The sequence below is a fragment of the Podarcis filfolensis genome (genome assembly GCF_964270895.1).
Source record: "Podarcis filfolensis genome assembly, chromosome: 2".
NCBI lineage: Eukaryota > Metazoa > Chordata > Lepidosauria > Squamata > Lacertidae > Podarcis > Podarcis filfolensis.
In genome coordinates this window covers 60,270,170-60,296,268 of record NC_139605.1, presented here as the reverse complement: position 1 = coordinate 60,296,268, position 26,099 = coordinate 60,270,170, and the positions used below count along the sequence as shown (strand labels likewise).

Below are 26,099 nucleotides of genomic sequence, written 5' to 3'. Positions count from 1 at the left end.
CCGCAATTGAAAGTGCCGTATCTGCGCAGGTGCACAGCACGATTTGGTGCTTGTGCGCATATGCGAAGCGTGATTTAGCACTTCCGCGCATGCGCAAGTGGCGAAACCCGGAAGTAACCCTTTCCGGTACTTCCAGTTCACCGCGGGACGCAACCTGAAAAAACATAACATGAAGCAAACGTAACATGAGGTATGACTGTAGATGCACTGGCAGGGGAAGGGCATGCAGTGGGTGTGGGCCGCCCTGGGTGTCATCCCTGAGGGGGGTGACATCGCTGTGCCACCCCCCTGGGACACTCGCCCCACCCCTGCTGCTGGCTAGCTCCGCCCCAGGGTGCATAGCATGTGCGCCGCTCCGGGTGCCGGAGCAGCTAGCTCCACCTCTGGGTACATGATGCTGACCTGAGAGCAGTGGCTATCCATATAGCTATAACCTGTTCCTTCATGAAACATATGCTATAATCTGTTCCTTCATGAAACATAACAAGGCAGCTTACAACATGTAAAATGCAATAACATCACTCTATGAATATGCATTAAACATAATTGAAAACTTCAATAAAACATCAGTAGATACTGGTTGGTTTAAAGACAAAATTGCATGGTGGTGCCCTGACTGAACTGTGAAGTTTTCAGAAAGATGGCAGGAATGGTTCCTGCTGAACCTCAACAGGTAGGGAGTTCCATGGGCAGGTCAGAGTTCCACATGGGGAATCACCCATGTGCCCTATCAGGGGGCACATGTGCCCTATCAGTGCCCTATCAGGGGATCTCAGTGAGTATAAGGGATCAGGGATTCAGGTGCTCTGGGTCTAAGTTGTTTAGGGTTTTGTGAATTAAGATGAGAACCTTGAACCCGATAGCAAATTGGCAATCGCTAGTTTTCTCAGCCATGGAATAACATATCGGCAGTAATCTCCTACTGTGAGCAGTGGGTCCACTGCATTCTGCATTAGTTGCACCTTCCAGATACATGTAAAGCTTGTCACCCCTGGCTTCTGGATCCCCACCCCCACCCCCACATAGGGTTGCCATGTGTCCTCTTTTCCCAGGACACGTCCTCCTTTTTGGGGGTAGCATTTGAGACAAATTGCATTTACTAGCTTTGAATGGGCGTCATAGCGTCCTCTTTTTTGCACTTCAAAATACGGCAGCCCTACCCATGAAGCACTCCTTTGGGTCTACAGACCCAATTCACAAATGCAATCTACGGTGAAAGCCTCTTTCTTCACGTCGAATCCTTTCCTGGATCAGGCCAAAAGTGTCTGGTAGCATTTTACGCTTGGCTTACTTAAGCCCTGAGAAAACCTTTACAATGCTGCATTCATATTTGCACTACACTTCTTGCGATATGCAGTGATGGATCTGTAAATTATAGCAATGAATCATTTCCTGAAGCTCTCCTAGCATGTTAGATTTTGCCTGAGGAATCAATCCTGCCAAGATGAACACCCATGTGGAACAGTACTTTCTGAGACAGCTTCCACTGACTTTGTTGACGGAACAGGAATGTGAGACAAGAAATCTGGGTTTCTAGTGATGGATTATAATACTGGGAGGAAAATAACAAATCCTTAGCCAAAAAAAATCATCTGTGAAAATATTTCTGTAGAAAAAAGGTTGTTGTGAACACCAGGCAACAAATCTATATTCCCTACTTAAAGGTAAAGATAAAGGTACCCTGACCATTAGGTCCCGTCGCAGACGACTCTGGGGTTGCGTACTCATCTCACTCTGTAAGCCGAGAGAGCCAGCATTTGTCTGCAGACAGCTTCCAGGTCATGTGGCCAGCATGACTAAGCTGCTTCTGGCGAACCAGAGCAGCACATGAAAACGCCGTTTACCTTTCCGCTGGGGCAGTACCTATTTATCTACTTGCACTTTGACGTGCTTTCAAACTGCTAGGTGGGCAGGAACTGGGACTGAACAACAGGAGCTCACCCCATCACGGGGATTCGAACTGCTGACCTTTCAATCGGCAAGCCCTAGGCTCTGTGGTTTAGACCACAGGGCTACCCACATCCCTACTTATTCACATCCATATATAGCTGTGTCGATGTGTGCTTCTTCTTTTTTTGGAAGTTTATTATTATTATTAATTTTCTGGGGAACCAGTGAGTGGCCCCTCTTGAAGAGGTTTGGCCCAGGAAAAAGGCCCCTTCCCTTCAGCCTGCTCCTGGGTTCTAACCCTGTGCTGCGAGGCTCCAGCAGAGTCGTTTCCAGCACCCCCACTCAGCCTCTCTTGTTCGTAGCTGCTTGTGTTTGCATGGAGTTTCACGTAATTTCAATGTGTCTGCGGACAGTGTTTGGCCACCAGGTAACAGGACTGGGAAAGGGCTCTTTCTGTAGCATTTTCTCATAACACTGGAGAATATACTGTTATAACTTCTAACTATTACAACTTTTTTTCTGGCACGAGAGAGGCTGCAGGGGCAAAATGACCTCGCTACATTTCAAGCCGCTAAAAGTATACATGGCCTAGTACACTTTAGAAGCAGCCAAGCACACTGAAAGCAAACTGTGTGGTGGGTTAGACCCCCCCACACACATGATAAATCAGTCCTTCTAATGGCAGTTTGCAAGCAAAAGAGGAAAACTTGGCAAGCCTGTGAGTCCCTGTTTGGCTTGATGCAACACAATTGTACCTGTTTTCATCTGTCAAGAACTGCAAGGCATGATTAATGCCACTGCTCGGGCTGGGTTTTGACAGTGTCTGAGTATGAAATATCGAGGGCTCCTAAGCTCTTAAAAAAGAAGGAAAGAAGAAAAATCCGCCACCTTCCTCTACACTACAAACGGCTGCCAACACCAAGGAATATTGATTATGCAAAACCTTCCCAAGGAAATGGAGAGAAAACCCCTGTCTTAGAACATCAAAGCTTTCACGTTGCAACCTGTAACAAGTTCAGAAACAACCCATTTACAAAGCCTTCATCAAAAGGGAACCTTGCGCCGGAGATAGTCGCAGCCTTTTATGTCTCACAGAACTGCCACAAATGACTGTTAAGGGAAATCTTCAGCACTAAACTGTGTGTGCATGTGTAGGAAACCCAAGTTGTTAGTGACAGTATTGTTCCTGCTCTTGCATTTTGTTCCTGCTCCCTACTTCCTCAGAGATCACTCAAGAAAATGGCTCCCAAATGGAGGGGGCTGAGGGGTGAAACATGTGTGAGCTGATGGCAAATTGGAAAGGGGTTGGAGTCTCCTTGAGCTTTTCCTTCCTTCATTTTGCTATGGCCTCCCTCCATCCTTCCTTGTACTCATTGTGGATTTTTGCTAGTCCCCTCTTATTAAGTAGGAATTGCAGAGAGGGGTGGATTTCTTGATTGGACATTGGGATCCCCCCCCCCACACACACACTCCATACTGCTGAGAATAAATTTAAGAGGAATTCTGGGGAGTGGCATGTCTTAGTTGCTGTTGGAGCATTAAGACTGGGCAGATTGGGGGACAGACGCTTTAGAAAAACTGAGGCATTGTTGTGTTATGAATACCCTTTAGCGATCTGCCAGTGTTGTCTGCATAGTGAAATTTGGGGGGTCCCCATCAGCCCTGACATGTGCATTTGGGGTAATGCTGGACAATAGGGTCTGTGTGCGTTGAGTTTATACTCAAGATTCACATAGCAAGGAGGGAGTTGTTTCCTCCCCATTCTTTGTTGGGGAGCCACAGCCTGCCACGCTATCGCATGCTCAGGGGTCTGAGCGGATGCTTCCCTGCTGTAGTTAGATAAAAATCCTAACCTACCGTACTTTTGGGCTTCAGTTAATTTGGTTTGCAGTTCCTCCAATGTGTCATTTTAATTAATAAGGCTATTGGGTGGGATTCAACTAAGATGTTGCATGCATGGAAGGACTATTTGTGTAACAGGACTTTCCCCTCTCTTCCCCCCACCCCCTAAATCTGCTCTGGAGAGTCAGGGGAAACCCATGAACAGGTTTGGGGGGAGGGTTCACACAGGAAGGGAAAGTCTCATTGCACGAGTGGACCTTGCTTCGTGTACACAAGCCCTACTTAGCGCTATGTTGAATTTCAACCTTCATCCCAATGTTTGGTCTCAAGAGACTTCTTTGTGGGTGTGGGGGCAAATTATATTCATTCCCAGGAAGTCCTGCTGTTATATAATGGATGTGACCTCTGACGCTCTTTTTACTTAATAGGAGAGCTGTTTCATGCAGTAATAGGTTACAGCAATCTAACAGACACTAGACATGTGTGGGCTATTGTCCTTCTGTGTGTTGGGTTCATCTGTTAGGAAATCATTCTTCAAGGAAACAGAAAAAGGTGCTTGTAGCTTTAAAGAAGTTTTCTTTAATAGTTAGGCGTGACATTCCAGGCTGATTGGTTACAGCTGGGGATGAAAATAAAACAGAGGAAGTTGCAGGTCGCACTTGCTTGCACGAGGAAAGAGTACCCACATGCTGTGAGTTTATACAGCAGTGGAAAGATGTATGTAAATAGCTTTGTATATAAGGTAAAGGTAAAGGGAACCCTGACCCATTAGGTCCAGTCATGACCGACTCTGGGGTTGCGGCGCTCATCTCACTTTATTGGCCGAGGGAGCCAGTGTACAGCTTCCGGGTCATGTGGCCAGCATGACTAAGCCGCTTCTGGTGAACCAGAGCAGCGAACGGAAACGCCATTTACCTTCCCGCAGGAGTGGTACCAATTTATCTACTTGCACTTTGACGTGCTTTCGAACTGCTAGGTTGGCAGGAGCAGGGACCGAGCAACGGGAGCTCACGGGGATTAGAACCGCCAACCTTCTGATCGGCAAGTCCTAGGCTCTGTGGTTTAACCCACAGCGCCACCCATGTCTCTATTAGCTTTATATATAGTCGCAACTAAAATGCTTATGAACCAGCCAAGAAATAAAGTAACTCTTGACTGTGTATTTTGCGCAAGTCTCGTAGTCTCTTGTCATCTGCTGCCAGGAAGAAACTCTGCTGTCAGCTGTTTAAAGCTGGTTTGTTGAGGGGCCACCACACATGCAGGTAAGCGCAGCAAGAGTGTGTGGGCGGAAACCTCTAATATCATCAACTGTTGTTGATGAAGGGCAAGTATGCACCTGATTTAGGGCTTTAATGTAAATGTGTGGGAAACAATATTCTGTCCCCAACATGCTAAATTGAATGGGGCTTATGTGCGTCCTTAAACCCATATAGACAATATATTCATACTCATCCCACAGGCTAAATCAGAGGTGGGAAAACAACAAATGAAGGTCTTGAAGCACCTTCTGACCTGGTTTTGCTTCTCACCTAGTCTTTACTGGTAGCTATGGAGGCAGGGGTGTTGTGGCTCAAGATGGCTGAAGTTGACCAGTTCCTGCTCCCATTACAGGCTCCATAACATAAAGCAGCAAAACTAAGGATACGATGGTACTCTACCATTATGATGACGGGTGAATCATAACATGTATTACTAACTTGGGTGTCCCTTAAAGTAGCCAGTTGTTCACATGGATATGATCTGTCAAAACATACAGTATTAGCCCTTTCCTCATCGTTGATGTCCAAAGATATTAAATGCTTGGAGAAGGAATGGAATTGTGCCTGATGTTTCCAGTGGTTGTTGTTGCTCTGCCCCCAACTTAATAGAGAGACAGACACTAGCAGTCAATATGCCAACACTGAGCTCCCCCGTTCCAAACCTGGAAATTTGGTTGGGAAGAACAATTGTACTGCTTTGTATTAACCAGCTGGTTGGAGCCCAGCCTTCCACTTGTTTGGGGAAGTGATAATTAACTGATACAAAACTAATAATGGAGATGGGTGAATTGCTCTATTTATGGTCCATGTCATTTTTGCAGGTGTTCAATAGTGTCCCATTCAGTTGCTGCATTGATCTGTTGTTGTTTCAAATCACACTAAAAATTTGCAGCCAGTTGTATTTTTAAGTACTGTATGTATTTTTAAACATATTGGGAGATATCCGGTGTGAGTCATATTCAGAGCAGACCCGCTGAATTAATGTCCTTAAAAGTTATTTAATTTTAATGAGTCTGTACTTATTTGGATATCACCCATTTCCTGTAAAAACAAAACCCCTTTCTAAATATATTTTCTCTCAAAATACACATGTTAAAATGTGTTTTGATATTTTATTTTATTTTAAGCCAGAAACTGCATTCAGGAAATGTGAAAGCCAGGAAATAACTAAATTTGAATATGAGTGTTAGTCCAGGATGCCAATTTGTGCTGGAATTTACAAAATTGAATTCCTCAAACACTACTATATATAAAAAAGATAGCCTTTACCTATTGCATGTGACTATTCCTAAAGGTTTCAACACAGTGATCCCATGGAGCACACTATGCTTTCATTGTTTTATTATGTGTCATTAGACCTTATACTTTTTATTGTATATTAACCCTTAGGTTTTGCCCTAATGTTTTGAAGTGACACTCATCTTAGCACTGCTCACATCTTTTTTCCCCACAAGAAAGCAAAGACATTTGAGGACATCTCCAAGCTCCCCTTCGCTTTAATTTCTAGGCAGACAGGAAGACATTCTCCTGTCTGCAGCGTTTTGGGAAGGGATGGAGTGGGCCATACCCTGATGAAATTCCCGTGAACAGCTTGAGCGTAGGAAGAGTCTTTCAAGAGGAATCCATATGCTGCTTCCGTCTTTGCTTCAATTAGTCTCCACATGAGAACATTACAAGAACTGAAGGCAAGTAACTGAAGCATTACAGATAGAGATGGGGTTATCATTTGAGAGAGGATGGTTGGAGATGTGAAAAAATCCTCCCACTCAAATAGGGTGACTCCAGTTTGAAGGAGTCATGGGCTTTCTAATCCTCAAGTTTGAACCCCATTATTCATTTAGGGGCATTGATACAGTTATTGTCACCACACTTCAGCAAAGAGATTGCAGCAATGTCGAAGCTGGAATTTGGCAAATTCATGGTGGATAAGATTTATCAATGGCCCCCGTGTTCATTTGTTCGTTTTCTTTGTATCCAGTTTTCCATACACACAAAAATCATGCTGAAGTTGGCTTACAACGAAGAAAACACAGATGCTTTTCAAACAAGCACTACAAAAACAAATTCATAGTAACATAGTAACAATTTTGTAAGAAAGCAAAACAATAGCAAATACACTAACATAACAAAAAGACCACATTTCAATACTATAAATATAACAAGACTACTAAAACAACATGCAGCATCCAAAAGCAAAAGTAATAAGGGAGCTTCACAGTTTCACCTTAGTCGTAGACACACTCGTCCCATGATGTTGCTCCCAGTCCCTCTCCTGCAGCCACTTGCACCCCTCCCATCATATATCACACTTCCTGGATAACTGTTAGCAGAGGCACTTGAATAAACCAGGAGGAGTCCAGGGAGAAAATCCTGGCAAAGCTCTAATCAACAAAAGAGTAAAATAGGAGACAACCAGAAAGAAACAGAGGGACTGTGTGATTTTGACAGGCCTTGTCGAACTCAGGGAGAGATTCAACTAAAACACCCACAAGTAAACTCTACTGCAGCTAGAGAGCCTTCTGGAGCATTTGTTACCTCACTAAAGATCATCCCATGCATCCCCTTGGCTTACTGCCAACAGAGTTATTAAATTACACAGTGAATGATATCTGCTGTTGCACTTTCAGCAAGAATAGGAATGGGAGAGCTATTGCATTCAGGTCCTGCTTACCATAAGCATCTGGTGGGCCACTGTGTAGGCCCTAACGTTTTGGTCTGATCCAGCCAGCCTTTTTTTAAAAAAACGCTCTTCCATCTGCTTCGCCTCCTGCCAGTTCCTGGAAAGCAAAACACTCTGATTATCGGTTACCAATAAGGAGAGGCCACAGGGGGCCTCTTCTGTACACATGGGAGACTTCTGCTGTCTGCTACCTCCCTTTCCCCAAGGTAAGGTGTGTTTTTTTCCCTTGGAAAAGGGGGATGGCGTAGTGGCAGAGAAGAGGATGGGTTGCCCATGGGATTTTTAAGCTGAGCACTTGGAAGCATCCCTCAAGGTTTATGAGAATGATCAATATGTAAGTTCAAAATCCTGTTTTATTTTTTTAAGCTTATCAGGAGGGGGGAAAGAAGCATTACTGATACAGAATAGATGCTTGGATAGAAAACCAGCCATTCTGTTCTAGATATCTACAAACAGTGCTATTTTTTTCTAGAAAAAGAGGTGCCAGAACTCACCACGAACACCTCCCTTGTTCTCTTACAATGGCAATGGCACCCACCTGAGAGGTGCCGGAACTGAGTTCCGGCTTTTAAAAGCCCTATCACCATAATCTTCTAAAATAATATTTGCAAAGAACAAAGACTCCATGGATCATTGTTAATGTGCTGTGGGCTGCACTTGTCCCCTCTTTATAGTCCGCTTTTAAACAGACAAACAAAAAAACAAGCCAGCAAACAAACACAAAACTATTGTGCACATGATGTGGTCAGATTAGGTGTATCAAACACATTTGCAGCAAAGAAAGGAAATCTTACATTTAAATGCCATATGGCCATTAGCAATAACCACACTTTAATATTCATATATATGCCTCTCGAGACTTGAGATGTGGAAACGTCAGAGGGTAAAGCAATCATTTTTCTATTGACAGAAGAGATGGGCTAGAGAGACGTTAATGTATACTTTGCATATGGTATATATCTTTTCTCAACTGCATCCCATTTCATGAACAGATTCTCTATTGACATTGCACAGTCCCATTTATTCACAGTGATTTGGCAGGGCATCCAGGTCTCTGAAATGTGCTAGTTTAGTAGATGAGAAAATAAGACATTGTCGATTTGGAAGGATGAAGGGAGGGCTAGGTGGGAATTATCCCTTTTAAAAATCTCAGCTTTTGAAAGGTGTAAACATGAATGCTGATGAAAAGTTATATGCAGGGGGGATACACAGGGAGACGATTAGAAGTGGTAGAGAAGAGAAACTCTGCAGTTGTACTACAAGGCTTTAGGGACAAAACATGCCAGATAAGACAAACTAGATCTTACACACAATTTGCTTATATCCTGACTTGATATGGCCTCCTGACATTATGGCTTGGTCTATGCCAAGTAAGGTCAAGCTGTGGCTGATGAGCAGCATGTTATTCCCAAACACACTACAGTTTGTGAAGTGCACCCCAGAGGGCAGCACATTCGGTTCCCTTGCATAGGGCACAGGGGGCCAAGGGGGTGCCTTCCTGCTTCCTTCCCAAAGCCTGGTAAGTGCTGGGCTTTGGGGAGGAGTGTGAGGGAGGTGTGAAATGACCCCAGGGCACCCCATGTGGAGGACTATCTACTCTTTGGATCTAAAATCTAAATCGGGAGTTCCATAGTGATGTGAGGCTTAAGTGGATGAGAGACAGAAGTTCAACTCTTTCCCTAGAGCCTAGCATGAAAATAGACCCCCCTTTTTCCTGCAGGATGACCACTTAGTAGAACAACTCTAAGCCTTGAAGAAAACTGGTCATTCCAGGCATACAATGACAAATGTAAATGCACACCCAGAATTTATGCAGTGCTTTAAATCCCACTGTGTGGACAACACAACTTTAGACATTGCATACGTAAAAATAAGATAATATCCCCAGGAATCTATAACAAGAACAAAGGCTATTCTTTTATGCTGGGAAAAGGGGAAATTGTCCCAAATGGGCTTTTGGTTTATTCATACTTAATTTATATGCTTCTAGACCATTGTTTACCACAAAGATACCAGGGCAGTATAGAAAAGTTAATAGAAATAAAGCAAACCTATCCAGTATAATACCATTAAGGAGAAAACAATGTAATCGTAAATAAAAACACCAAAGGCGGCTAAAGGTATACATTTAAATGTCTGACACATTTTGAGCCCTCAAAGGCTTTCCTTCCAGCTCCTAAAAGCTGCCGGAAGAAAAGCTGGCTTGCTTCCTCCAGTGTTCAGAAAGCTCTTCTTGAGTAGCCATAGCAACCCAAAGTTACCCATCTCGTTCTCTGAGTTGTCTGATAGATCAGACGCTAGACTTCACATTTTAAATGCAACCACCAACCCGTGGTCATGTCTACAAGGTAGCTGAATGGCAATGCTGGGTTTTTAATAAACAACAGCAATAAAAGCACTTCAACCTCTGTTTGGCTCAAATCCCAGCTTGCTATTAATTTACTCATGAACTAAAAAGGTTCAGATGTGTTGTGTTATTGTGCACAGCAATGGCCTAAGCATGAGAAGTCTCCTTACTTTGGATTTTATAGCTGGCATTTATAGCACTTAACATTGATTTACTAAGATTCCTTCCAATAGGAACATATTTCAGGCTTTGCACTGAGGCAAAGGCTAAGAAAGGTGCCTAACTTAGTTTTTGGCTAGCTTGGTTTTAATAGTGACAATCTAATCCTATACGTGTCAATTCACTGTCTTTGGACTTACTTCCTAGTAAATGTGTATAGGCTTGCGGTCTGAAGCAGCAGAGGTCTGCCACTGCAAAATCACACAGAAAAGTCAAAACATATATATTTTTTAATGCAGCATTAGCACAAAGGGAAGCTTTGACAAATAATGTAGAGGTCTAATATTAACAGCCACTCACAATACCCTTCTGTGGCATTTAACTATTAACAGAAATACCTGAGTTCTAAATTGCACAGGGAGCCTTCATGAGTGGAGGACATTCCCCCCTTTAGAAGACAGTTCCATGCAGGCTTGTAAGGATGGGAAATGTGGCTTGCTGGAAAGAATGGGGCTTGCCAGTGCCTCATCATTTGGTTATCACCATGTGACATAAATGAACATCTGAATAGGGCTCATGATTGTCAGCAACGTAGGTAAGACCCATGACATTTCTCCCATATCTCATATTTAGATAATTTTGGTGCACTGATTGGATGCTAATGTGAAGACAAATGATGCATTCTTGCTTCTAGAAAGTTTAATTTGTGAAATAATTCTATATCAATGAGATATTATGAGATATTTCTGTTTATATAGCCGCATACAGTACATTTTACTATTTACAAATCCAGATGATTACATAGCAACAAGAACTGTGAATACCTTCCTGTATTTGTGTTTTTGTACATATATGTGTGTGTGTACACACACACAGAGAGAGATATAATAACACCATTGCTTCCAGTGATTCAAATGTTCAATGGAAGCATGCATTTTAATAGAGAAAAGTTTAATAGCTGTGTAGGGGGTTGCAAGAAATTACACATTGAAAGCCAGCATGTTGCCTCTTTTGTATTCAGCACCTTGAACACCTCAAAAAGCTTTGTGCAAGTCTCCCACCCCAGATTCCCCACCACATGCTGATTTGGGGACAATGTTCAACATTTTGAAAATCCCAGAGTAAAGAAAGCATGCAGAACACAAAGCATGCAATTGGTTTCCTCTTGGATGTTGTTTCCATTCAGATGAAACTGTCCTTTGACCCCCGCTTTTTTGAGCCAAGCTTATTGGTCCATCCAGCTTATTACTCTGACCTGCTCAGCTCTCTGCGGTGTCTCTGAAGTTCTTGGCTCTACCACCTCATACCCTTATTAAATGGAGAGATGCAAAGGATCAAACTCTAAGACCTTCTGCGCTCCCTACTGCCCTTTGCCCATGCCTTCTCTCTTAAAGATTAGCATTTAATAAGACTGGTGTAGGAGAGTGAAGAAAATGATGGTTTCTGGGATACTCGCAACTCCTTTTTAAAACATATGCAGCCAAGAAATGGTTTGTTTTGAAGGCCACAAGAGACTATAGTGATAGAATCAAAAAAAGGCAGGGAGAGTGCGTTGCCTTCATACAACTGCCTATATCAAAGGTCGGGAATGCGAGGGTGGGGGGAGAATCTATTTAACGTGTGAGAGAAATGTGAGTGAATTTGTGGGATGCTGTGAAGAGATGCACTATGACACCTCTGCCATCTCAGAGCACCACAAGGACAAATGTTTGCGAGGGGAGGCAAGTTACTCATAATTCGAGCAGACATTTGCACCTTGTGATCACAGTTCCACCAGCTTCTCTGATGCAGTTTCAGGTTTCTCCATCACCATTTGAGGGACTGCCCTCAGGCTGAGCATGCTAATAATAAACTACACATACACATACATACAAACCAGGCAGAGCTAGAGTCCTTGGCACTGCCTCTTGACCCTGCAGATATCAACAAGCTAGATTGCTCACATCACGTTTCTACAAAATTCAGTTTTTCATAGAATTAATACAACAACACAATTGTGCATTGGCATTCAGCCCAGATAAAGAAGTGGTATATTGTAATGCACTCACTGTGAGCCTGCCCTTAAAAACTGTGTGCAGGCTGCATCCAGTATAGAGCCAATATCTACCCAGTGCCAATGGGAAAATATTATACTGTTGCTGTGAAATTCCAGCGGGACCCAGAACAAATAAACATTTTCTTTCTTATTTAAATGCATATCCTCCAGCAATATATGATAATGCACTCACCATGTGCCTGCCCTTAAAAATTGTTTGAAGGCTACAATATAATACAGAGCCAGTATCTACCCCATGCCAATGGGAATATATTAATCTGTTGCTCTGAAATTCCAGCTGGACTCATAGCAAATGAATGTTTTCTTTATTATTTAAATGCATATCCTACAGCTTCAGTATTCAAATGTTCTCCGAGAGGCAGTAACATAATCAAAACGGTACAAGCAATTAAAAGCCAACAAAAACGGCAGAATAAATGGGGAATACATGAAGTTCTGGAGGTGGAATGAGTGGGGACAGTGACACAGAAGGCAGCGACTGCAATTCCACCTCCACACATCTCAAATGGTGCTTTCTTATACCAGTGCTCCTGGGGAAATGATTTTTAGTAATTTCAGTGGGTGAGATCCAACTTTAGTCATACTCAGAGAATACCCATTGAAATCCACAGACCTCAGTTACCCATTGATTTCAATGGGTACGCTCTGATTATGACTAATGTTGGATGTCACCCAGTTTCTTTGTCCGTTGACTGGTTGGCAACTGTGAAATAGGCTGCTGGTCTAGATGGGTCTTTGGTCTGACCCAGAGGTAGTGACACCCACCTTAACATTTTATGAAAACCAATAGGATTTCTATAGAGGACATAACCACTTCTCTTTAAAGAATTAGAATGCATTTCTAAAACAGAGGAGGGCAGATATATGCTTAGGAGCAACAACCATCACAGCTGGTGGCAGTGCTCCAAACTCAGCTCCCAGCTTTGCTCACCCAAAATTCATCCTGGCGATCATGCTTCATTGATGCTTTAGCTCTAGCACTAGGCCTGGTGCTTATAAGGGGGGGAAGGATAGGAGAATTTACTATTTATTTAAGGAAAGTGCTCATTACAAGTTAATAAAGGGCTCTGGGCCCTCTTTACACATTTCAGAGTACAGTGGTACCTCAGGTTAAGTACTTAATTCATTCCGGAGGTCTGTTCTTAACCTGAAACTGTTATTAACCTGAAGCACCACTTTAGCTAATGGGGTCTCCCACTGTTGCCACGCCGCCGGAGCACGATTTCTGTTCTCAACCTGAAGCAAAGTTCTTAACCTGAAGCACTATTTCTGGGTTAGTGGAGTATGTAACCTGAAGCGTATGTAACCTGAAGCGTATGTAACCTGAGGTACCACTGTAAAACAATTCATGAAGATTTGAGGCTGGTGACAAAGTTATAGAAGGTGTGGTTTTTTGTTTGGTTTTTTGATTGTGAGGAAATCACCAGCCCTCTTGCATTTATTTGAAGCCCCACCTAGAAATGTGGCAGCCCCTCTAGTCACAAGAGAGCTGACTACCGACTACAGCCCTGGCATAATAATGTTTCCAAATCTGATCAGAATGATGGGTTTTCTAGGAAATGATAAAGTAAATAGAAAGGTGCTGTGGAATAAAAAAAATAACTGCTGCCATTGTGAAAGAAAGGGAAGATATAAAGAAAAGTGGTGCCAGATACAGGATGTCTGTAACTAAGTGATAGAGCACCAGCATCTGGAGGCCAGGCTGTAAAAGACTCCTATTATGAAGCTAGTTTTAAAAGAATGTCATGCATGTATTTCTATGTTGTACAGAATATGTGGTTTAGAATAGTGAAAGAAAAGAACATAACATTATTTCTGCAATGAATTAGTGTCATGTTTTCCCACTTAAGATCGTCGGCTAAGTATGGTGTGTCTGCTACACTTGGAGCTTTTTGTATTTGGACAAAATCCTCATGCCTCAACTATTGTTAAAGAGGTGGTAAAACTGTCAGTCTGGAAGGAGAGCATTTTGACAGGATAAATAGCAACCTTCTCACATATATTTGCAACTGCTTATAAGTAGACCTGCAATGTTCTCTAACCATCTGGTTAAAGGGCAGACTCCTGCTAATAATATAACACCTGCAAATAATATAACAGAAACATAGGAAGGTGTCTCATACTGAGTCGGACAGTATGCTCCATCCAGCTCAATATTGTCTGCACGGGCTGGCAGAAGCTCACCAAGCTTTTGGATGAGAGTCTGACTATAGCATGAAGTCTCCTGTTTTCCTCTTCTCCTCTCCTGTGCTCCTCCTAAAACCAACCCTCTGAAGCAAGGGCAGGGGGGACGTCCCATTGCACAAGAAGAAGTCTTTGCACTGATGGGACATGGCAGCTGAATACTGTCTTGTATGCAAAGCAAATGCTCTAACACTGCACTACAACACTTGATATCTATTTGTTAATATTATTTTCTAGAGAAATGCTTTCAATAAAGAGTATTGTCATGAGTGTTGACCATGATACTAGCATCTTCTGACTTTCAAGCATTCTGACAGGCTACTTACTGGACGAGTTTGGATAAAGCTTTGTATTAGCCTCACACCTTTACTTCTTAACACCTGGGTACACCCCTTAGCTACCTGCTGGATTTGTGGGGTCAATGTGCTGATATGGTTTGTACCAGTCTAGGCAAGTCAGCTTTTGTTCGTTCCCCTTTTGTCTTCTAATTCCCAAACTAGTTCTTAATTGTGTTCTAAAGGTTGTGCCTCTGTTTTTAATTATTTTTTTAATAAACATACCCCACCTATTTCTTGCATGTTTACGGGGTAAGGTCTGCAGTACTGAATCCAGTTACTTGTCCTTTTGGTCAAATTGCTAGAGAGTAATTGAAAGCACCATCACTGCCTCCTACCTTAGGCTGCTGAGATGAAGAAAGCTTTGGAGGAAAATTAGGAGTGGAATTTTGTGAAAACAAATTCCGAAGCTGAGCAGGTGCTTAGAGACATCTTGCCCCTAAATTCTAATAATATGCCCCTGATCCCTGACCCCTCACCCCTCACCCCTTCTTCCTGGTCAGTATTTTTGGTTGTGGGTGCTCAATCTCAGGGTTCTAGTGAAAAACAAAAACCCTAAAGTAGCTTCTATAGATTTAAGTCTCCCCCCTTGATTTCAAATAATTTAACACAGTGCTTTTTTCTGGGGGGACGCAGGGGTACACATACCCCTAAACATTTTGTGAATCTAAGTTTGGCCTTATTGAGGGGCAGTATTTCAATATGAGTAAGAAAATGAGAGTACCCCTAAACATTTTTTAAGAAAAAAAGCACTGATGTAACAATAATTCATTGCTCTTTATGAAATACAGGCATCTTGAGAGTAAACCAGAATTGTGAGGTGAGATAGAGGGGCTGGCAAATATCAACAAATAAGTGGGTGTAGCACACATACATTAGCCAAAAACTATGATTCTATCCTATACAGCAGCTAAGGTAGCCCTCCAGATATTGTTGGACTACAGCCCCAAGCATCCTAATAGGCAAGTGCACTGGGGTTGATGAGAGTTTGAGTCCAACAACATCTGGAAGGCCACGGGTTACTTACTCCTGTTATACTGCAAACTTGTAACTATTATATGCTTCATACCATCGTTTAATTTATATGTTACAGGCTTCTGTAGTACTCCATTTTAAATTACTTTTTAGTTAGGTCTGAAATGCAAAGAAGAAAAGGTTTATTGGAGCCATTCAGAAATAAAAAGGATGCTTGCTCTTTTTTTAAAAAAAAAATTGCTTTCTTCAAGGAAAAGCAATGTTTAAATTGTATTATCTCTTATCCTAGTTACCGCTTTAAATAAAACACAGTCAGTATTCAGTGACTAATAGACATCTAATTAAATAGTACAATGTCCAAGTAACCTGTTCCATTAAACAAATAAGAATTACTCCCACAGCATCTTTTTGTTTTTCCCCCACAGGATTACTATTACTGACATTTAATATGAATTGCAAACTACCGTAGTTATGGGAGTATAACATGTTACCTCCTCAACAATGAATTTAATTTAACTAATTGAGATATTGCAAGGAAGATTACTGCAGTGGTTTATGTTGAGATAGATTATTAAGAAAGCCAGAGAGTTCTCCATATTGTTCTGTTGAGTTATCTAATCCACAGGCAGTCCTTTCTGCAAATAATCTAATGGGCTTCAACCATTTGAAAAGACAGAACTCTGAGTTCTTTGCTGCTGCAATCTGTTTCAGAGGCTGGGATTAACAATTAGCTGAGAACAGCGTAGGAGGCGTGCTGAATGCTAATGACTGATACAGTGTTGAAGAAGGTAGAGAGACTGAAACGATGTGAGTGTTATAGAAGCAACTATAATTAATGTGTTTAGTGGCATCATAGTCTGCTGTATAAGGTATGTGGACCAGAAGACATAAAATAGCTTCAATTGATGGATTATTATTTTTTGTTTAGTTGTACCAACAATATTTCTTTAACAGGACTACTGACAGTGGGTTACACATGTACCAGACCCTGTCAGCTTTCTTTAAAAAAAAAAAAAGTACAGGAAACTTGCATCTTACACTTATTTAACTTATGCAATCACAGCTTTGTGCAGGTGGGTAGGTGGGGGGGATAAACAAATAAATGTAGAGCAAAGGAAACCCACTCTCTGTTTATTCCCCCAACCACCTGCACAAAGTCATGATTGTGGGATTACCTGTCTTAGGGAAGGAAGGTGGTGTGAGGGCTCTGGCAGCATCCCAGAGCCCTCACACTGCCTTCCCCCAAAACAGGAGTGCTTATTGGGTTTGAGGAAGGCAGCAGGAGGGCTCTGGGATCCAGCCAGAGCCCTTGCATCACCATCTCAAAGTTGGGTAAGCAGACTTCCATCCAGCTTTACATTTTATGTGTAAAAAACCCGAACCCTAGTATAAGATGCGAGTTGCCTGTGTGTCAATTGACATCTATAAAGAAAGTTGGAAAGCAAAATGTGGAGGTAACTGTCTAAGGCTTCAGCAGGCAGCAATGTTGTAAAGGATTCTAAATCATTGTTGATAAGCTCTCAGAGGAAGGAATGCTGATAACCCACTCTCAGGAGGGAGGTCTCCCAGAGCAGCAGAAAAAAATTAAGAGAAGCTGGTTGTTTTTGCTGAATAGAGGAAAGTCTACCTACTGCATATACTGAGATATGTTTGCTTAAGCACATTCCTTTGAATCCACATTATTTCATTCAAGTGTGCTTTATTTACAGTATAAAGCACAAATCTGTGCCATTCCACATGTGCAGTGGGCCATTGTTTCCTCTCTCTTTAAAAAAGTCAAATATTATCTGCACATCTATGGCAGGGAATGAGCTTCTATGCAAAGAGCTCAAGTATGATTTTCAGGCAAGATTGATTTCATACCTCTTATTTAGAAACTAAGCCACACCACACGGTATAAGCTTTGAATTTGTGTCTTCACTTGCACACCCTTTGCCCAAAAAACTAAACATGCAAAAATGTTTCAGGGTTTTTAATTAGTTAAATACTAATGAGGAAGTATTTAATGAGGAAGTACTAGCTGAGGGGAGGGCATAGCAACAACAGAGTGTGACTACATCCTACTGAGCACAACCCATAAGCATGGATGAGAAACACTGTGGTAGAGTTCAAAAGAAAGTGCACCAACATCCACAAAAGGACACATGGATCTATATGATCCATGTGTGTATTAAGACAGTGACATTTTTACATATTGTTATCCAATAGAGCAGTTCAATATGTATAACAGGAAAGGGACTGGGGGTGTCACCTATGGTTTTATTTCCTATATGCATATTCATGTAATGTGAGAAGCAGCACTCAGATGCAATTTCTTACCACTCCCAACAGCATACATCATATCTAAGAAAATTAATGTGATTATCTTGAGACTCAACAGAAAGAAAAAGGAGCAGTATTGACCTACTTAACAATTCCTCAAGAGTAACACCTGCTAATTAAAGTACTTTGGGAGCTTATAACTGGTTTGCTGGAAGACTGGTTTGCTGCAATGCGCTCTATGTGGGGCTTCCCTTACGCTTGATCTGGAAGCTGCAGTTAGTGCAGAATGCTGCAGAGACCTGCATGGTTGCCAATTTGCTACCAGGCCAAGTTCAAGGTGTTACTGTTAATACATAAAGCCCTTAACAACTTGGGAGCAATTTACCAGGAAGATCACCAGACCACGCAACCACTTTGTTCTACAGAACCAGCAATTACAGGTGCCACGTAGTATTCGTTCCACGTGTGTGCAGGCAGACCCTTTCACTACACTTTTTTCAGTGCCTGCTAAAAACACTTTTGTTTAGACAAGCCTACCCAGATATTTAGAATATTGACATGTGGTTTAATTTAATTTATTTTATTTTATTTGTTTTTAATTTATCAATGATATTTTGAATGTTTTAAATAGTTGCTTTAGCTGCTTTTTACTGATAATTTTATTCTTTTGGGTTCTTTATAAACTGCTTTAAGGGTTGGGTGTTTTTTTAACAATCAAACAGTGAATAAATTTTATTAAGTAAATAAAATAAACCAGCACTCATAATCATCCAGTATCTTTAATGGAGTGCCTTAGTTGGCAACAGGTGTTTAGCTGTGCTGGTATCTTCAAGCTTCTTAGACCCAGAACCCAAACATGCAATTGGGAACCCATTTCTTAATCTTTTAACATGTTGGAAATGCTTCTGTTGTGACCCACCTTGGTTCAGGACACAACCCATTAGTGGGTCCCTACCAGTAAACTATGTGTCTCAAAAAAAGAAGAGCCACCATATTTTCTTCTATGATACTCCATTAAATATATGCAACCGTCCCTTTTGCACTCTCTGAAAAAATTGGGAACACTGTCTTGGAAAGTGTCATGGTGATGGCTCAGGAGTACAGTATGTTGTGGAGTTGTTTTTTAGCAGGTTTATTTTGTATTTGCCCCAATAGCTTTTTTATATTTGCTGTGAGGGAGATACCAGTCAAGTTAAGTTGTTAATAAGAAGACATGAAGCCTGAATGTGCACAGGAAACTGAGGAGCTAGGAATAAGAAAGATAGGAGACTGCCTTATTCCAAGTCAGATGGGCTGTTTATCTCAGCATTATCTGCTCTTGTCTTGCAGGAGCTGTCCATGGTCTCAGTCAGTGGAGGTCTCTTACAGTCTCTGCTCCTTGGTGCTAGGGACTGAATCTGTAGCCTTCTGTGTGTGAAATGTAATCTGCGTCACTGACCTATGCTCTCTCTCCCATTTGAATTATGTTGGTATTTTTTTGGCTGGGGGTCCATGAGTATATTTGCAGCCAGAAGTTATCTTTGAAGAAATGCAGCAGTAGTCTACTCATGTTAGTTCTTGAAGAATATACAGGACAGCTGCTTGAAGACGCATGAAATTGATCCCTGCCAGTATGGTTTTGATTGAAGGGTGGGATAATTTTCAGGCCAGAAATCTTACGACGATTCAGATCATTGTAAGACTGGAAACTATTACTTACTTTTCCTCTTCTCTATTCCCATACCACAAGCTCTGTTAGCTGATGGTGCTTAATATGCATGGCAACTTGTTTCATGGTGTGTTTTTAGACACCTTCTTCAGGTTTCCTCTTCAGAATTCCTAAAATAGACCAGAGTTATTGCGTCTTTACTTCTTACCTTTCTTTCAATTGGGGTGGAAGAATGTAATTCCCCATAGCTATCCTTTGGCCAGCTCTAGAAGATGTGTAAATACACATACAAACAAAAAAGGAGGTCCAATTGGAATTAGTAAACTAAATGAACCACCTAGCTAGTGACAAAAACCCAAGCAGAATGAGCAAGGCATCAAAGTAGGCTTTGTATAAGACCAAACACCTTTGTTTGATAGTATTCTTCACACAGGTGAATGTAAGTCTGGATGTTAGATCAAGGAGAACTAATTCAGTCCCCTCCCCCAAGTTTCCCAGACATGTCCACTGCTAATGTTAAAGCCAAGGGCTTGGTCAGAGGAGGAAAGGCTCTCAGCGCTAGCACCTAAGAATTTGATTTAGAATAATTGGAATGTACCATAAGCATGAGTGAAGTTAAATGAGCTTGACAGTATATAAGCCTGAGGTTTAGCACTCAAGATATGCTGCTGTCCCCCACCATGCACTTTCCCCCCAGAAAATTTGTAGCTATCAGCCTTCAAGCACTCCCATGGTCTCTTTCAAGTACACTCCTGAGGAGATGATTGACAAGAGACCAAGTCCTGCATAGCGGCAATGGGAAATATTGAAATTATATTCAAAGAAAGCTAGGCCTATCTGACATTTTGAAACCTTGGTTTCAGTTATGTAAAAATGCCTGTTTTCAGCCATTCTGCATTCTTACACACAGCTAAAAATATATGACCAAACTATCACGGTGTGAGTGTTCACTCACGCCCAGTCAGACTTGGTTGTCTGAATAAAAAGTGATTTTTTTTTACCAAATTTCAGGGGCAGGGATGGCATATTCAAATTACAGTTTGGACGGATAAAAGCTGATGGGTGTAGCACAAGTCATGCAATCAGTTATACGTTATATCTGGAAACTGATTGTGTGATTTTAGCCTACATGGCCCAGTTGGTGTCATTTGAATTGCTCAATGGCTCTGAATTAGATTAATATATAGCTCTTAGTAAACCTAGATCATTGGCTTACAAAGTGCAATGGAAATAACAAATTAATGGAGAATGTCAGCCAATGGCTACCAGTCATGATGGCTATATAACCTCCAGTATCTGACGGAGGGAGTTTTCCTTGCATAATGAAATGCTTCCCCCTATGTCTCCCCTGCATATCCCCTCTGTGGGTGAATGTTTTTAATGTATTTCTCTTTCCTCTTTGTTTTAAATGAATCTACAGTATATGGGGTTTATTGTCTATTTGCTTGGTTGTTAAGTCGCTTTGAGTTGCCTTGGGCAATATAGAGCAAGAGACAAATTTAATAAATAAACGAATCTGCTCTAGGGATTCCTTAGTTTGGAAAGCATGAGGCACATATAGGGACAGGAGAAGAGGAAAATCCAGTTGTATGAGCAGAAATCCTTGTAAGGATGGGACTCTGTAGCTGAATACTGTCCAGAGGCAGTATGCTTCTGCATACCAATGCTGCGATTTGTGAACCCTCTTTGTGGGCTTCCTATAGACTGACTGGCTTCTGTGAGAACAAATGCCTTCAGCCTGATCTACCAGGGCTCCTTTTATGCTATGTTCTTTAAATATACAGTGGTACCTCAGGTTACATACGCTTCAGGTTACACACTCTGCTAACCCAGAAATAGTGCTTCAGGTTAAGAACTTTGCTTCAGGATAAGAACAGAAATTGGGCTCCGGCGGCGCGGCAGCAACGGGAGGCCTCATTAGCTAAAGTGGTGCTTCAGGTTAAGAACAGTTTCAGGTTAAGAACAGACCTCCGGAATGAATTAAGTACTTAACCTGAGGTACCACTGTATTGTGTTGTTGTGTGGTAAGGTGTTATATATATATGATTGATTAATAAAAACCCAGTTTACTGTCTGAGGTAACATTAATGGTAATAACTCTTCTTTCAGCTTTTCAATGCTTCCTTTATGTTTCTTCCATAAAAACATTAGAATTCTGAATGAGACCAAAGGCTATCTAGCCCAGTATTCTTCAATGAGTTGATCATTCAGTATTTCTTGGCCTGGAAAAGTGAAGTCTGTTTCATTTACTCACATGTCCTTAAAGATAAATCAGCTTCAAACACACAGACTACTAAGGAAGCCACTGCAAAGTGGTAGGATAAACTGACATTTTAGAGCTTTATTGGATGGCCGAATGTTGATTTTATCATGAACTTTTTAAAGCAAAATTCAGGTTTTGAAATATGAGGCTTTAATGTGAATAGACAGGATTCCAGTCCTAACTTAGATGTTTAGATAACTACTAATTCTCCATGAAAGAAAAAAGTGCTCGCGTAGATCTGTACAGTTTGTTGCTATGATAAACTAACACATCTTCTCAGTGAACTGTAAGTTTCCACTGGCTGTCAGAAGCATGTTGCTTTCATAAATGTTTATTATGTTGACTTCTTAGAACCATTTTTACCCAGTCCCTATGTGTTATATGTCACAGGATGATAGAGTCAGGCAACTCATAACACCACCCTTTTTTCCCTTTGCTTGAGTGAGTGTGTTGAATGCAACTGAAACCTGATACACAGCACATGCTATGACAAATATTCCAAATGTGCAGGAATTCAATCTTTCCAGATAGAAATCTCTCTCCTCTCTCTTCCCTGCACACAGTTTGGGGGTTCTCCTGACCCCTACCAACCCACGAACCATTTTTTTTGGGGGGGGTTAGTCTGATGTGGTTCATTAGGGGACTCCTGCCCCCTGCTTTTTAAACCTAAGTTCCTCTGTTAAGTATTTGAGAAACCATCACTCCAGGCCTTTTAATCTCACATGAGAGCACAGACCTGCTGTTTCCAAAATAAATCATATAGAATGGACAGAAGTTATATTCTATTAGTCAATGGGCCAGCAAGTTATCAACAAATGCACACTCATGATCTCTGATGAGTTCAGATCCAGAGCAGACTTCCAACTCTTTGTTCCTCCATGCTGTTTTTTTTTTAAAAAACATGTTTTGTTGGTTTCACACTTAAAACAGAATTACATAATAACAACAAATAAAACTCACTACCACCCTCCCCTCCCAGAGTGAGGTTTTGCCTCTATGTAAGTTCTAAGTAACGAACTGAAAGTGTCATTCCACAGTGCTCCATGTGTTTTTGGTGAAGGAAACTATGTGCAGTGGATTGCACATACTGCATATTGCATGGGGAGGGCATGTCCATCAAATTGTCAGTTGTCCTCAAGTTGGAAGGTGACTGTCTGTAGTGGTAAGCCTCCCTGCATATTTCTAAACCAAGATAATTCCTGAATAGGCTAAACTTTCTTGATTACTTCAGACCTTGAGGCTTTCATTCAATGAGATGTGGAGTAGTTTTGAATCATACATATACTTGCAAAGATAAAATGAAAATGAGTCTAATCTTTTTGCTGCCTCTCTGACTGACTTCTACCCCCTCCCCCCCCTTCTTAGTCTGTTCACAGTTTTCCAAGGGTGTCTACGCTATCTTTGGCTTTTATGAGAGGAGGACTGTCAACATGCTCACATCCTTCTGTGGGGCACTCCACGTCTGCTTTGTAACACCCAGCTTCCCTGTCGACACATCCAATCAATTTGTTCTTCAGCTGCGCCCAGAACTACAGGATGCCCTCATCAGTGTTATAGAATATTACAAGTGCCAGAAATTTATGTATATTTATGATGCTGACCGGGGTGAGTCTGGGTGAAGTGTGACACACAGCAGGATTGGTGAGGGAGGGGGAGTAGGGAAGAAGACTCCTTGTTAGTCATAGAATGCACCAAGGCCATCGGATCAAATTTCATTTCCCCCATAATTGTACTTGTTTGTGTAATTATTTTAGTCATTTCTTCCTTTTTTAACCAATTTTCACTTCACAAAGCGTTATACATAACATTATTAAAACAGTGAGCACCAGTGACAATTATACAATAAAATAAAAAATACAAATGGGGCAAAAAATAATAATAATACCTTTTTAAAAGCCCATTTCAGCATCTTCTCCCATCCCGTCAGGGCAAGAACCACTGGTGGCAGTTGGGTGGGGAGGCCCATCTCTGGGAGCAGAATATTGGCAGCTCACTAAGCATCTTTACTAGCCTGAGTTAGGCAAGTCATCATGAAATGGCTTCAGCATCAGTCCTCTCCAAACCTGCAGTATGGGAACAACAATACTAGCCTATCTTACAGGTTTGCTGAAAAGTATGTGACATGAGTCATTGCTTTCCCTTCAGTATATAAGTGGGGCTTTTTTTTTAAGGCCTGTAATTCCCTCAGATGGAAAACTTGAGGGGTTCTCACAACAGGGAGGCCACACTTTATCAGATATTATTATTATTATTATTAATAATAATAATAATAATAATAATACCCCACCCATCTGGCTGGGTTTCCCCAGCCACTTTGGGCGGCTCCCAACCGAATATACTATGCTTACAGAAACCCTCACAATTCTGTTCCTATATTAATGGAGTTAACTTGACTCACTTTATCAGTTAAGTAAAATTCTCTGCATTCTTTGGTGTTGGTTTGTGGGTCTGGTATGCTAAAGAGTCCATCTGTCTTTAGAATTTAAGGTCAGTTCCTTTCAGTCATGTATTGAGCCTTGCCCATGGCCACAACCCTGCAGGGGAGAAGAACAGAACCTGTACACTCCTCAGCTGGCGTCGTCTCACATAAATGTTTGAAACTTCAATCAAGCTGTATATATAAATGTTACATATTAAATTGCCCTGAAGCTTATAGATATACAGCCATACCTTGGTTCTCAAATGTAATTTGTTCCGGAAATCCATTCAACTTCCAAAAACGTTTGAAAACCAAGGCGCAGCTTCCGATTGGCTGCAGGAGCTTCCTGTACTCAATCGGAAGCCACTTAAGCCGTGTTGGACATTTGGCTTCCAAAAATTATTTGCAAACTCATTTCTGGGTTTGTGGCTGTCGGGAGCCAAAACGTATGAGTGCCAAGGCATCCCAGAATTAAGGTACGACTGTAGTGATAGGCTGTACTTCCAAATAAATCATTTACAATGGCCACAATATTACTGACATTTGTACAAGGAAAGCCATTTAGAAGAACTAACCCTGGGATTCATAGATTTGATATACTGTGCATGGTGGTTTTGATATAAGTCACACTGGAAATGTTCTGCCTTAAAAGGTGGCATATGAATTTTTTTGGGGAGGGGAATGATTTATTTCTTCTTTCCCTCCCTCATCTCATCCCATCTCAGGTTTGTCAGTACTTCAGAAAGTGTTGGATACAGCTGCAGAAAAAAACTGGCAGGTGACAGCTGTCAATATAATGACAACAACAGAAGAAGAGTACAAGTCACTCTTCCAGAACCTGGAGAAGAAGAAGGAGCGGGTGGTGGTGGTGGACTGTGAATCAGAACGGCTCAACGCTATCTTGGGCAAGGTGAGTGCCAATATTAAGTGCTGCTGAGACAGGAAAAAACAAGAAGGAGTCTTATGGCACCCAAAAGGCTACCATATTTATTACAGGGAAGTGGGTTTTAATCCACAAACATTTATGTCAGAATAAACATGTTACCCTTTTAAGACACTTTATAGTTTTTTTCCCCCTACTGCAGACTAGCAGGCTCTGAATGTTTTCCTGAGTCAATAAAATTTATTTGAAGGAATTTAATAAGTAGATATTTGTATGGGATTTTCTTTGTTGATTTGCTAATACTTTTATTCTAAGCCATTGGGGGGGGGGGCTCTTTAGGACTGCAACATATGACATGATATAGTCTCTCCATAAGATGGCTTTTTTTTAAAAAAGGGATATCTCAATAATTAAGTTCTATTTAATCCAATACATTTTGCAACCTTAAATTCTGCTAGAGTCCACTAAATTTGCAGAAGTCACTTTTATGTCGTGTGAAAGATTACATAAAAAGGGAGAAATTAACAGGTAAGGAAACAGGAAGATGGAATAATGTGCCATCTGATTAATAATAATAATAGCCCCACACTTCCTGGTCTCCCATCTAGTTCTCAGTCATACCATAATATTATTCTGGACCCCTGAAGCTATCACCTTATTTCTTCTCAATTGCCTTCAACATTCCCAAGATTATTTATTTCTTCATTCATTATTTCAATTTATATTCCTCCCTTCCTGCCAAAGGAGGCCAGAGAGGCAAACACATTATTTATTTTAAAAAACAGTTAAAAATATTATCTCAACCAGAGATCTCAGGGCTATCAGGATGGATGTCTTTTAACCATCAAATGTGTGGGTAAACCGGAATGTTTGTAAGTTCCTCATGCAAATCCACAA

At 41.4% G+C, this 26,099-nt stretch overlaps 1 protein-coding gene and 1 long non-coding RNA gene across 9 annotated transcripts in view; one reads left to right on the top strand and one right to left on the bottom strand.

Moving 5' to 3' along the window:
• The window catches only part of LOC310758035, a 31,044-nt gene extending 7,182 nt beyond the window's left edge, over nucleotides 1-23,862 (bottom strand). The window contains exons 1-3 of the long non-coding RNA XR_014545628.1: nucleotides 23,786-23,862; nucleotides 19,689-19,807; nucleotides 7,663-7,768 (exon numbers count right to left, since the gene is read on the bottom strand). This is a non-coding gene — a long non-coding RNA (uncharacterized lncRNA). The remainder of the gene's footprint in view (nucleotides 1-7,662; nucleotides 7,769-19,688; nucleotides 19,808-23,785) is intronic.
• GRIA1 (glutamate ionotropic receptor AMPA type subunit 1) overlaps nucleotides 1-26,099 on the top strand; it is a 193,490-nt gene that overhangs the window by 84,490 nt on the left and 82,901 nt on the right. For all 8 annotated transcript variants that reach the window (XR_014545596.1, XM_083603827.1, XM_083603828.1 and 5 more), the window contains exons 3-4: nucleotides 23,266-23,505; nucleotides 25,045-25,229. Coding sequence is in view for 7 of the 8 variants with exons in the window: in XM_083603827.1 (XP_083459953.1) it covers nucleotides 23,266-23,505; nucleotides 25,045-25,229 (425 nt within the window). In the remaining variant the exon portion in view is untranslated. The remainder of the gene's footprint in view (nucleotides 1-23,265; nucleotides 23,506-25,044; nucleotides 25,230-26,099) is intronic.